Source organism: Penicillium brevicompactum (genome assembly GCF_028827555.1).
Source record: "Penicillium brevicompactum strain IBT 35665 chromosome Unknown utg000005l_segment0_segment0, whole genome shotgun sequence".
Lineage (NCBI taxonomy): Eukaryota > Fungi > Ascomycota > Eurotiomycetes > Eurotiales > Aspergillaceae > Penicillium > Penicillium brevicompactum.
Window position 1 is genome coordinate 2,700,768 of NW_026623208.1, and position 13,570 is coordinate 2,714,337.

The following is a 13,570-nucleotide window of genomic DNA, read 5'->3' on the forward strand; positions in this document are numbered from 1 at the left end:
CCGAAGTAGTTCCTGTCCCAGATATAGTGGGCAACTTTGTTGATCCTGCCCAGGTACAATGCGAATTCCACTGTTTGATTCCAACCTGTGGTGGAAATAGTCTCGAAAAAGAAAAAGCAAGAGTCTGAGTATTCTCAAAAAGAAATCAAAGTTCATATTTCGACTGTAAATTGTAAATCATCAACAACCAAGGGAGTTCTCAAACCGACGGGAGCGCAGATCACAAAATTGGGAGGGGGAAGTCCGATGTGGGGGCGGAAATCCCCAAACATCCGAACCTCCTATCTTTACGCGACCGCCCATTTCTTGACTAGTCTACGGAGTAGAAAACGCCATGGAACACTCCGTAGAGCTACTCAACTGCACATAATAAACCAGAAACACCCCTCGGCCGACAAGTGAACCTGAAACAAGTTCCAACGAAGGGGGGAAAGAAAAAAAGGAAAAAACCACACCTCAAACCCCAAACCACCAAACACATACAGCATGGGCCACACAGCATCAAAACCCCAACCAGGCTCCTCGATCCAGATCATCGGAGCGGGTTTACCACGCACAGGAACCTCATCATTCAGCCAAGCGATAGAAATCCTCCTCAACGGACCAGTGTACCACTGCGGGACGCAAATATCGCGCGGCCCACCCACAGAAATAAAGTCATGGATGCCGATCCTACGAAGATGGTTTAAGAAAGATGCAGAATCTCACTCATCAATGCTATCCCTCCTGCACAGCCGATTGGCCGGCTACGTCGCCATCACCGATTCTCCAGGCTGCGAGTTCGTCCCGGAACTCATGGAACTCTACCCGGACGCCAAGGTCATTTGCACGACGCGCGATCCGGTATCGTGGGAGACGAGCATGTATCACGTGCAGACGCTGACGGGTGTTTGGTTTGCTCGTGCTGTCTTGCTACCGCTCGAAGGCATGAGACATTTCATCCCGTATGGGTATCTGCTTGCGGCGCAGTGGGAGTCCATATATGGGAGGGTGATGGGTATGCATGGGAGGGAAACATATGCTAGGCATATTGAGTGGTTGAAGGAGGTTGTTCCGGAGGATAGGTTGGTTTTCTTCGATGTCAAGGATGGCTGGGGCCCGCTGTGCGAGGCTTTGGGATTGGATCCTCCAGTGGATGTGCCGTTTCCCCGTGTGAATGACTCTGAGGCTATTGAGCGCACGATTCAGTATCACCTCCGCAGGGGCCTCACTCGATGGGCATTCTTATTTGCTTTCGTTGGGGCTGGGGTCGCGGCTTTCCGCATGTGGAAATGAGACGGAAATGACTTTGAAGATTTTCAGACGATCATGTGGCATTTTGAGAAACGGGAACGGGACACAGGGCTTCGATGGCCTATATCCCGCGTACTGTTAGTACCGGGCTGGTGAAGCATGAATGGCTCATTGACTCTGCTCGGCGACGCTGTTTACGAAATGCATTAGACATAAAGAAGTGATATTTCCCATCAAAAGAGTGTTGTACAGATATCAAACCGAAATACATGTATGTGCAAATATTATACCCTTTTTATAAAACCGCCCATTTCAAACTTGGATTCATCGACGAGCCCGCTCGAAAGATGAGTTATAACCTCCGTAGTCATTACTTGACTCGACGGTAGTTTCGATCTCCGTCTGAGTGAAGATTTTCCCGTGGGGGATGATTCTCTCCTCGCTGGAGTTGCTCGCCGCACCAATGTTGGTACCCATGGTAATATCCTTGTCGTTGATTGTTGCCAAGGTGATGTTGTTGGGGTCTGTGACTTTGTTGAAGCCAGATCCGTACCGCCTGGCGGTGGTGTTTCCGGACCAGGGTGCGGACTTCTTTCCACTGCTGTATTCGCCAATGAAACGGGGCAGGAAGCGAGAGGCAATCGCTTTGAATGACGGGATAGATGCGGCGAAGATACCGACGTTGGTTTCAATGACCGACCAGTACATAGCACCGCTGATGTCGTATGTAGGATCGGTTCCATAAAGCATGGAGGGGATATAGGTGATTCGGATGATAGAAGAGACGCATGCACTGTGAGAATAATGTTAGCGATCGCACCAGCCAAATGACCAACGTATACATACAAGAGACCGAGGCAAAGAATGACTGCCAGAACAACTTTTTGTTTTTGAGGGACTTGGAGGTTGAAGATGACCTTGATTGGCAAGGTGTATGTCAAGACATCCGTGACGATGTTGAGTGCGGCGTTACAAAGATAGAAGAGGTTGATGTCGACACATTTTCCGGGTCCAGTGGCAGTCCAAGCCTTGCTAATGGTCTGGCATTGGAATGCTGCAACAAGTACAAAGGAGGTAGCTTGTGCCACAATCACTCCCATCATGATCCAAGAGAGACGGGTGAGGTAGCGATCTCCGAGTCGGGTGTAGAACCATAGCACCGATGTTTTGATGAATCCAAGGGTGGCAAGATAAAACATGGAGCTCAGCCAAACCACCTAGATAGATGTTAGTACTTTAAGTGTCATGCGTGAGTGGTCATTCCTTACAAATGCGTAGGTAACCATCTTGGATGGATCAATATCCGCGGCATGTTTTCCAAGCCCGTTTTGGACCGCTAGGTTATGTTAGGACGGAGAAGGCTGCTGAGTGGTGGAGCAAACATACCAATAATGGTGACAGCGATAAATGCCCATGACAATAGCTGCTTCTGTTAGTTGTCGTTCGGATAGCAGAAATGGTTCTTCTTACACAAGCTCCAATAATAAGATCTAAAATTTGGTCAGTGGTGTTGATGGCAAGACAAAGTTGTAGACCACATACAGTCATCGGCACCCATTCTATGTAAGACATAAATGCGAGAAAATAGACGAAGCGCCAAGACGATTGCTGTCAAGACAGCAAACGCCACGGCAATACCCACGACCACGGGGCCCTGGGAGCCATTGCTGCCGGCCATGGTAAGAGGGGCGAAGTAGGAGAAAAGAGAAGGAAGGAAAGAAAAAAGTGAGTCAAAAATTAGAAGGAGAGAATAAACAGGATTCAATGAGTGGCACAGACAGTGGTTTCACGTTCTTTTCTCACAGAGAAGGAAATCATGAATCGAACTGCAAGTATCACCAGAAACACCGAAGAAAGTAGTTCGTACCCCGGAGCTCATTTATAAAAGACGACTTTGGATTTAAAGATTAAAGCCCGACGCCCCCTGGAACTAGCACGAACAAAAAGACCGAGTTTATAGCCCAGATATGCGAGTGGTGTGCAAGGTCCAACTAGTACCCTCGAGATCCACTCGCCCGTTGAAAGCACATTCGCAAAAACAAGGCAATGATTTTCATGCAGGTACTACGGAGTAGGCTTTTGCAAACTACCTTCTGCGAAAGTCCCGAGACACGAAACACGAGACTGTCAGAACTGACCATCTCCACCTCCACCACCCACTCTGAGGCCGTCGCTGATCGCTGCGTGAGCACTAACAGACGCCTGCCGTCTTTGGAGAGAGGGGCTCAAGTTTCAAGATGGCGGCTGATCTCAGAGGCGAGAAGATTAGTTCCCTGCCGGACTGTGATTTGCTGCTCAGACGCGGAGTCTTCATAATTCTTTTGTCATGGTTTCCTTGTTGTTCGCCGACCTCGGGAGGAGTATAGAATCCTTTGGATATATCCACTGCTTTGCGAGACCGACGGACCCAGTTCCTTGGATGGAACCCCCGGAAAAGGCGTGTGCGTTTAAACAGGTTAATGGCTATCCACTTACGAACAGGGATCGGATTGGCTTGAACAGGGATGCCTGGGTATAGTCGACTACATTATTCAACGTCTCAAGGTAGATCATTTGGGACTATTGGCAGACTCTTTGAAAGTGATACCCATAGCGTTCAATATAAGGCATATCATATGAGGTTAAAGGAAAAAAAGCAATGGGGATTGGATAGAGCAAATCAATAAAAAAAAATGAGCTCGTATCCGCTCGTGCATAGGCCGGGGAAATGAATAGCAGGGCGGAAACGTAGCCGAATGATCTCTCCGATCTGATTTATTTTTATTCCATCTCGATTTTATCTCGATGGTTCCGATGGTGATCTTAATCCTACAGCGTTTGGACCAGGTCCAGAATGCACTGGACAACTTACGGAGTCCTACGGAGTACAACAGAAGAACAAGACAACATTTTGACTTCACATGCAGGGCCAAGTGACAGGACGCCGCGCGAAGTCAAATGTCCTACCCTGTCTGCTGGGGCGACTAGAATCCCTGTCGGAACACTGCTTAATTATTCCAAACAAGGATTGTTTTGGCATCGCAAAATCTCTGCAAATCTTTCCGACATTGTAATAAGAGGGGCTAAGAGGATCAGCACGGACGGACGTTTCAAGGCCCGAAATAATTCTTCCTTTCGCAATGATCCGGCTCAACGACTGCCCCCTAATGCAGATTTGACGCTAGCTGTCATCCACACAGAGAGAGCTCTCGCTCTTCTGATCTGCACGACCCATTTGCCTTCCGACCCGTCCAGTGTGGAGACCTGCTCACCCACCCATAGTAGACTGTGTCTTGTTAAGCGAGATTGGCCGAAGTACTTGTTTGCTGCAGGAAAACGTTGCACTAGAAATTGACTCGAACAGAGTTATTAATTGAAGCGGTTCGTGGTCCGTGAGATAGGGGAACCTGAAATGAAATCATCTATGGAAATAAGGATCTAAACACATCAACATGAGCTAACAATCTGATCTTTGTGATATGAGATGCATAAACCTTGGAACCCTGCATAGACAAAGAAATGAGGCTGTCCATTCACAAGGAAGAATTGTGTTCTTATAGTGTGTAGGCTTGGACTTCCAAGGTTGATTTGTCCTGCGAAGTAGGCTTGAAGGGCCAGAGAGCCAAGGCGGATCTAGCTTCCCCCCGGGGCCATTCCCGCAACACCCGTGGACCAGCCCCCCCTTTGAACTAATCTTAAGCCATTGCACAGTTCGAAACTATTTTCCGTTAAATTAATTGAGTTGCTCGGCCGTTTAGATCAGCACCCGTGACGGGCAAAGTTTGTTCTACTATTTATCGCCGATAACTAACCACAAATCTATAGATCAGTCACTCTGGTCTAATCGTCGCATTGCACGGAGTCCAGCTTCCATTTGTACAAAGTGTACTCCGTACTTGTAGAATGACCTCGACTGCAGTCAGTGACGATCATCGGCTCGTGTGTCACATTTTTCGTGCTTTTTTTTTCTTTTCTCTCTCTCGGGGGAGACTAGTGGAGCACATTCCTTGACGTCCCCACCGTCAAAAGTTGGAGACTAACTTGTTTCACGAGAAAACTCGTAATGGCGGATTAGCCCCGATGTACAAGTACCCTTAGCTGGGCTTACTGCTTACCACAGGATCGATCTAACAATTGAATCTCTCTGCAACTTCTCGACGAACCATTCGACCTATCGTATCTCCACCCCTTATATCGAAAATCAAGAGTTCGCGCTTGTGATCGGGGGTGACACTTCTTAAATGTATACAAACTTGGGCACGAGGTAGGGCGCCCGGGCCGCCCCTGGCGTCTGTAGCCTCTCAATTAGTCGACAGCCCCCCGGTCCAGTGAGATCCTCGAAATTCGTTGGTGGAGAACGCCACACACTCTCTCGATCCACCACCGCTGAACGGAGAACGGAGAATGGAGTAGTCCATCGGTACTCCGTACTTTGAGATTTTCCCTGAGTTCTAGCCCTGTGCTAACGAGCCTTTTCTTCGGTTTCGGGTTCAGGTTCACATGGAGCCCGAGGTCAGCACTGACATCGTATGGGTACGAATACTAAGCAATCTTCTGTGTTGATCAATGTCTCATCCATGAATGGCAACGGCGTGTTTTCCTAAATGGAGGATGCCGGATGGCCCCCAAGAGTCCTTGACAGATGGGTCTTCTCCAGTTCCTCTCTCCCTGGAATATCTTTTCCTTATCAGGAAGTTCCAACACGGTGGGAATGATGATTACTTGGCTCCAGTGTGCGCAATGAGGAACCATCCACGAAGCTCTAATTGCGAATTAGCGAGCGGAGTCTCGATCTTACATCCACACTGATTTTGATGCCTTGAATTATGCTCTAACTACGTGTACATTATGACAGAGAGGGGGTCCAATGGGTCTTGGATGAACTTTTATTCCGTAGCTTCTGCCATTTAAGCCCGGATGGGTCTAGACGTGCATGATTCAAGGCACGAAGAGCCGTCGTGGAGTAGACAGCTTAGCTTGCATAGCCCACTGGCCAATGCCATGTTCTCCCTTACTACAATCCCCATTGTTAGACATACATGCGAAGCTAAGGATAAGTAATCCGTATATTTGGAAGGGGCCATTTCCTCCCCTCATCATTTGTTTCATTTATGTCCAATCCGTGTCACTGAACGCCATGGGTCTTGCAGGCAACGTCCTGTCCCTTTTGACAGTGACCAATCTGTTCTTGGGATTGGTTGCTTATGTTGCTCTCAAATTCGGCTGGCAGATTGTCTATTATCGATTCTTCCATCCGCTCGCCAAGTTTCCCGGTCCGTTCTGGGCTTCGGTGACTCGTCTCTGGATCGCAAAGCACAATCTCCAGGAAACAGAGGTACCGACTGTCTATGCGCTTGCGAAGGAATATGGTCGGTCATTAGACATGTCTTGCATACGAGCCCCACCATGCTAATCAAGTATCTCGCAGGCCCCGTCGTTCGAATTACCCCAACATTGCTGCTGGTCAGCGATCACGAGAAGCTCCCCGAGGTCTACCACCGAAATGTGGACAAGACTGGACACTATATCACTGGAAGCTTCGGTGAAACCGAGTCTTTGTTCAATATGAGGTCTCACAAGACTCATGCCGTGTTCAGAAAGCACGTTGCTGGCCCTGTATGAAACGATCTAGACCAAAAGTGACGCCTCAGAAATTGACAGCAGTTGCAGTACAGCTTCACAAACATCAAGAAGATGGAGCCTCTTATCGATGCGCGCATCAAGGAATGGACCAACAAGCTCGACAGCAAGTTCTGCAAGAGTGGCGAAGCCTTCGACTTCTCTTGGTGGGCTGTGTAAGTAGTAACAAACATAATAGGAAGGTGTCCCACTAATACCGAAGCAGCTACATGGCATACGACATCATCAGCGAAATCGGGTTCGGCGAGCCCTTCGGCTTCATTGAGAAGGGCGAGGATATCGGCGGTCTCATCCAAGGATTCCACGACGGTCTTCCAGCCTTCGGACTCCTCTCCCGCCTGCACCCATTCACCTCATGGGTGAAAACCACATTCCTGAAGAAATACCTCGTCGCAACACCAGCCGACGACTCCGGAATCGGAGTCCTAATGCGCTTCCGTGATCGCCTCATCGACCAGCGCACCAAAGACATCGAAAACGGTAAGAAGATCGAACGCACCGATCTCCTCCAGACCTTCCTCGAAGCCGTTACCGAAGAAGGCAAGCCCCTCGATCTCGAGTACATTCGCGCAGAGGTCCTTCTCGTTCTCCTCGCAGGCGCCGATACAACCGGTACAGCCTTCCAGGCTCTGATCCATTATCTCATGGCCCATCCCTCCGCGTACAACCGCATGATGGAGGAAATAGACAACGCAACCCGCAAGGGTCTCATTTCTGAAATGCCTCAGTACAGTGAGGTCATCGAGCACTTGCCTTTCTATGTTGGTTGCGTGAAGGAGACTATGCGTCTTTGTCCGTCTGCGCCTAATATCTTCCCACGCTATGTCTCGGAGCCTGGTCTTGATCTGTATGGCACGTTCGCTCCTGCTGGTACGGAGATCAGCTGCAATCCGTATCTTGTGCATCGTGACCCGAAGCTTTATGGTGATGATGCTGAGGAGTTCAAGCCTGAGAGATGGTTGGATGTTGAAAAGGCTAAGTTGTATAACAAGTATAACTTCGCGTTTGGGTATGGATCGCGTGTGTGCTTGGGTAAGGATATCGCGATGATGGAGTTGTTCAAGGGTCCTTTGCAGGTGAGTTCTTTCTATTTGAACATATAGAAGGAGCGTACACTGACAGCTTTTAGTTCTTCCGGCACTACAAGCCGGAGGTTGTGGCTGACAAGCCTGAGGCGAAATTCAAGATCATGGGTGGTATTGGGTACTGGAGAGATCTGTGGCTCACCATATCTCGTCGGGACGAGGTGAAGGCCGAATGAATGTGTTTTCCAAGATTCTTCGTGAAAACCTATATCTTGTTAATACTTCGTTGATAAATTGCATTTTCGGCCGCAAAAGCAACCGACATAATTGCTTATCATCACTGCTGAGAAACCATCCAAGTATGACCCGCGAATGTTGACCTCGGGATGACTGCATCTCATTATGTGTGCACCTGAAATTTCCCGAAATTAGACTAAGATGGCATGTGCCTCAAGGCTCCGTCATGAATCTCAAGAGGCTAGCATGCCCCCGAGAATGAAAGATAAAGTGGCAGATACTATAATATCATTGACCGAAAGTATATATAGAAAAAATATCATATCACACAGGACAGGAAATTACAAAGCGGAAAAGTCAACTAAACTTTTTGATAGCCCGCTTCCCCGTCGTGAAAACATGGGAAATGACGGCGTCAAGCGTGAGAATGTAAAGACCCGGAAAAGTCCTCACGAGGACTCAGTGCCCATAACAGCAGCCTAGAAAGATGTCAGCGATGAATCAACGAAAAGAGGTATAGAGATTATCTTACCCGTGCCTCGTGGTAAAGGGGGGTGATACCAGTCCAGTGAACGAACTGGTGCACACCCTGACCAACAAGAACTTCCAAACCAGGAATAGTGTTCCATCCCGCATCAGAAGCAAGCTGCATCAAGGCCGTAACAGCAGGCTTGTAAGCCATCTCCAGCAGAACCCGAGGCTTAGCCTCAGAAGGCTTGCCAACAAGGGTACCATCAATCTCCTGAGCGCGCTCAAACATGTGGCAGAGGGTTTCGCGCATGCCGGCGTCGATAGGCTGGTCAGCGGGGATGGTTCCGATAGCAACCTGGGGAATAGACTCGAGCTGGCTAGAGTTGTCGACAACGCGGATGTTGTAGTTGGTTGGGAAGGTGGAGACCATGCTTTCGAGCTTGGCGGCGGAGCGGCCGATCACGTAGATGGGCGAGAAGCCCATGTTGTGGAGGGCGAAGATGGCGGCGCGGGCGGTACCGCCGCCGCCGATTACGACGGCGCTCTCATTGCCGCTTGAGCCGTAGACTCCACCATTGCGCATGCAGCGGACCATGCCTTGCCAGTCGGTGTTGTAGCCGACGAGACGGGGCTTGTCGCCGTTGGGAACGGGGACGATGGTGTTGACGGCGCCGATGATCTCGGCTTCTTGGGCGACTTCGTCGAGAAGAGGCATGATGTCAAGCTTAAGGGGGATGGTCACGGATGCACCACCGAAGTCGGGGGCGCGGATGAAGTCCTTAACGTCTTCGGCGTTGGTGGTCTCCATACGAGTGTATTCGTAGGGGAGACCCATTGTGCCGAAGAGGGTGTTGTGGAGGGCTGGAGAGCGGGAGGCAGAGACGGGGGAGCCGAAGATGGCGAACTTCTTGGCCTTGATCTCGCCCATCAGCGAGAGACCGCGACGGATCTCGGTGGCGGAGAGCTGGCCGGGGGCGGCCTTGAAGGGGAGGCTGGGGTGAGAGACGGGGGTCATGAAGCCGTTCAGGATACGGCTGAGCTGGCCAGTGTCACCCATGTTGATGGCGATCAAGGGGGTCTCGTGGGCTTCCTCGGCCCAAGTCTTGAACTTGCGCAGAGCAGTGTTATCATCGAGGGTCTTGGCAACGCCGACGAGCTTGATCACGTCACCGTACTCCAGAGCACGGTTGTACGACGAGATCCAAGACATGTTAGACCAAGAAAGGGTTCCCTTGGGATCATGGTGCGAGGCAATGATCTTGGAGTGACCCTTCATCTCAGTGACAGTTTGGAGGAGCTGATCTGGGAATGCGATCTCGAGATCCACGAATTCACACCCAGAACGGAATGCCAATCTGTAGAGTGCCAGAGCCTCATCATGAGCTGTGTCAGGGAAGAGACCACCTTGACTCTTAGTGCGAATAGTGAAAATGAGCGGCAGAGAGGTGCTGCGACGGAGAAGAGACATTTGCTCGGCGACGTAGTCGACTGAGGGAATATCACCCTCGACGGATGGGTCCTTGAGCAGGTCGACGCGCAACTCCACGGCATCGGAGCCGACGCAGGCCTCGGTAATGATCTCACGAGCTGGGCGGAGATCGGGCAGGGTCAGTGAGACGAAGAAGCTGTGCTTCTTCTTCTTAATAGCATTCAGGCTGTCCACGTGGCCAGTGACCATCTTCACAAAGCGGTTGAAGTCCTCGGAAGCAAGCGCAAGCTCTGATGAGCTAGAGTGCGGGCTGAAGTACTGAATGTTGCTGCACTCCTGGAACCAAGGCTTGCGTCGTAGCCACACGCCCATCATGTCCTCGACATAGGCGGGGCGAGTCTTATCAATGTTGAGGAAGTCCATCACCAGCTTGATATCGCGCATGATGAGGAGGACGTTGCCCTTGTTCTTGTGGTAGTCCGAGAGCAGCTTGCGGGCCTCTGGCATCTCAACGACACCACCACCGCAGGCGAAGACATAGCCGGTGGGGCGGTCCTTCATGCAGCGCTTGAGGACAGCCAACTCGGAGTCACGGAAAGATTCCCAGCCGCGAGTCTTGATAATTTCGGGGATAGTGATACCCTCGCTAGTCTCGAGCTCGGTGTCAAGGTCCACAAACTTACGGTCAAGAGCCTTGGCAACCCAGTTGCCGGTGGTAGTCTTGCCAGCACCGCGCATGCCAATGATGAAGACCGAAGCGCTGCTACGTTCAGCATGGGTTGAGGAAGCATGCTCCTCTTCCTTCAGCTCCTTACCATCAAGGCTGACACCGAACATCTGCTTGAGGGAATCCCACCAGCCTGGCCATGTCTTACCGACACATTCCTTCTCAAGAATGAGAGTAGATGTGGGGGCAACCAGAGACAGAACGCTGAAACTGAAAGCAACACGGTGGTCATCGTAACAGTAGACACCACCGGAGGGCTGGCGCAGAGTCGAGCGGTCAATGCCGTCAATCTCGAGGCCGTCGTCATGCTCACGGCAGATCACTCCGAACTTGGCAAGCTCGTCCTTCATGGCCTTGATACGGTTGCACTCCTTGACACGCTGGTTGGCAATACCGTAGATGCGGGTAGTGTGGTTGGAATCCTTGCCGCGGGCAACAGCCGCGAGCACGGAGGCAGTGAGGAAAGCATCAGTCATGGGCTCCATGTCAACGTTGGACAAAGGCTGGAGGACACCGTCAGAAGGACCGGTGACGGTGGTAGAGTGGTCGGTCTGGACGACAGAGCAGCCCATGGGTCGCAGAACGTCGACCGCGAAGCGCGCATCGCCCTGCAAAGACTTGGAGCCAATGTTGGGGACGGTGCAGGTGGTGCCAGTGACAGCAGCAATGGCCAGAGGATAGGTTGCGGAGCTAGCATCGCTCTCCACAACGTATTCGGGCGGGTTGACGTAGCTAGCCTGGGGGATGTGGTAGGTGTGCTCCTCGGTCTCAGACTTCTTCACATCGATGCCGAAAGATCTCATCATGGCAGTGGTCATGTCAATGTAGGGTTGAGAGATGGGCTTGCCACCAACAAGCTTCAGAGTCACGGGCTCCTTGGCGTAAGGAGCACACATGAGCAGGGAAGAAACGTACTGGGAGGAGACCTTGGCGGCAAGGTTGATCTTGCCTCCCGCGAAACCTCCAGAAGCAGCAATCTTCAGGGGAAGACTGCCCTTGCTCTCCACGTATTCAACACCGGCACCGTTGACGGTCAAAGCGTCAACAAGATCACCAATGGGTCTTTGCTTCATGCGGTTGTTACCAGTCAAGATGCTATGGTCGACACTGCTGGGGGTAGCAAGTGTGGCCACAGTAGTAAGGAAACGAGAAGCGGTTCCGGCGTTACCCAAGTACAATTGTTCGGGGCTCGCGACGATCTTTCCACCCTTACCGTTAACAACGAGGACTTCACCTTCCTCCTCCCAGGAGAAGGTAGCGGCGCCAAGGCGCTCTAAGGCGTTCAGCATGACCTCGGTATCATCGGAGTGCAGGAGGTTCTTGATGCGGCAAGTTCCGGAACCGAGCGCAGCAAGCACAAGAGCACGGTTGGAGATACTCTTAGAGCCGGGAGGTGCGCAAGTGACATTGAGAGTCTTGGGGACTCCGGGGTGGACCTCCACACTGGGAGCGAGGACAACAGCGATGTCGGAGTTGGAGACGACACTGGCCTTGGGCTCGTGGGTGCGGCCAATTGCTGACAGAAGGACGACCTTCTTCTTGGGGCCGTCGTTCTTCTTGTCCAATGCCATGTTGAACAGCAGCTGATCCACGGAGCAGTGCTTGCCAGCGGTCAACTTACGGACACGGGAGTCCTTCATAGAGGTAGGCAGGCCGTAGGCGGAAAGACACTTGACGACACGAGCCACCGCGACACCCTTCAGGATGCCGAGGTGACGCGCGAGCTCAGCCTCCTTGACCATGCCGATCGCGACACACTCGCCGTGGAGGATCTGAGGAGTAAGAATAGCCTCGATAGCGTGTCCAATGGAGTGTCCCCAGTTCAGCAGGTTGCGAAGACCACCCTCGCGCTCATCAGCAGAGACAACAAAGGCTTTATGGCGGGCGGAAGCCAGGATTCGGGCCTTCAGGATATCGCGGATTCCATCGAAGCGGCCCTGACCGGGCTTGACGACACTGCGCGCCGCAGCCAGGATAACGTCCGCATTGGTTTCCAGAGCAGTGAACTCCTCCTCGCTGGAGATGGCGGCGGTCTTGATGACCTCGGCCATTCCGTTGATGAACTCCCGGACGGGCAGGGTCTCGAGGAATTCGAGATCAATGTAGATTCTCGACGGCTGCCAGATGGAACCGATGAGGTTCTTGCCATGCGGGGTGTCAATGGCAGTCTTTCCTCCGATGGAAGAGTCGACCATGGCCAACAAAGTGGTGGGGACCTGCACATAGCGCACACCACGCATGTAGGTTGCCGCGACAAAGCCGGTCAAGTCACCAATGACTCCACCACCCAGAGCAATCACCACAGTATCTCTGCCACATGGTGGGTTCTGGGTCAGCATCCAATCTTCGATGTCGGCCTTGGTCTGGCGGGACTTGGAGCTCTCGCCGGGTGCGGCATTGTGGACGAGGAGTCGGGGGGCGGGGGGAGATGGAGGCGGCGGCCTCCTCGAAGGTCTTTTGGAAGGTGGAGGTGTAGATGGACCCGAGGTTGGTATCTGTGATGAGGACGTAGGTGGTGGAGGGCAATTCACTGATCAAGTCCTTGGCGACATAATTGCGCCAAAGACCGAAATCAGCGACAATGCTCTCCCGGCCCAAGATACTGATCTTGGTGGGATCGGACATTATGGGATTGATGGTGAAGGGGCAAGATTCAGGACTCAATTCATTCTGGGTGAATATTTGTTAGTCCCACCCTGACTCATAGTAACTTTTAGGCTTGCCCCCACTCTGAGGCTAGCAGGTACGGAGTATGCATAGATCGATTGAAAGCCCCTGAGGTGACAGGAGAGTATGTGAACATGTGGAATCGATAGACGTACCTATAGA

The 13,570-nt window shown here is 51.6% G+C and overlaps 4 protein-coding genes across 4 annotated transcripts; 2 read left to right on the top strand and 2 right to left on the bottom strand.

Annotated features, from left to right (window-relative positions):
* Positions 1 to 486: 486 nt before the first annotated feature.
* On the top strand, positions 487 to 1,275 carry N7506_006867 (sulfotransferase family protein; the record flags this gene model as incomplete). The annotated part of the gene is made up of 1 exon (XM_056956160.1): positions 487 to 1,275. The coding sequence occupies one exon, from the start codon at positions 487 to 489 to the stop codon at positions 1,273 to 1,275; it is 789 nt and encodes a 262-aa protein (XP_056810494.1).
* Positions 1,276 to 1,557: 282 nt separating this feature from the next.
* Positions 1,558 to 2,911, bottom strand: N7506_006868 (putative integral membrane protein Pth11-like; the record flags this gene model as incomplete). Its single annotated transcript, XM_056956161.1, has 6 exons — positions 1,558 to 2,026; positions 2,080 to 2,450; positions 2,502 to 2,569; positions 2,620 to 2,656; positions 2,704 to 2,723; positions 2,776 to 2,911. The coding sequence occupies 6 exons, from the start codon at positions 2,909 to 2,911 to the stop codon at positions 1,558 to 1,560; spliced, it is 1,101 nt and encodes a 366-aa protein (XP_056810495.1).
* A 3,438-nt stretch (positions 2,912 to 6,349) lies between these two features.
* Positions 6,350 to 8,113, top strand: N7506_006869 (cytochrome P450; the record flags this gene model as incomplete). The annotated part of the gene is made up of 5 exons (XM_056956162.1): positions 6,350 to 6,581; positions 6,641 to 6,828; positions 6,883 to 7,007; positions 7,058 to 7,928; positions 7,982 to 8,113. The coding sequence occupies 5 exons, from the start codon at positions 6,350 to 6,352 to the stop codon at positions 8,111 to 8,113; spliced, it is 1,548 nt and encodes a 515-aa protein (XP_056810496.1).
* Positions 8,114 to 8,563: 450 nt separating this feature from the next.
* N7506_006870 (pentafunctional protein ARO1) lies at positions 8,564 to 13,366 on the bottom strand (the record flags this gene model as incomplete). Its single annotated transcript, XM_056956163.1, has 3 exons — positions 8,564 to 8,593; positions 8,647 to 13,195; positions 13,224 to 13,366. 3 exons carry the CDS (start codon positions 13,364 to 13,366, stop codon positions 8,564 to 8,566), a joined length of 4,722 nt encoding a protein of 1,573 aa, XP_056810497.1.
* Positions 13,367 to 13,570: the final 204 nt, after the last annotated feature.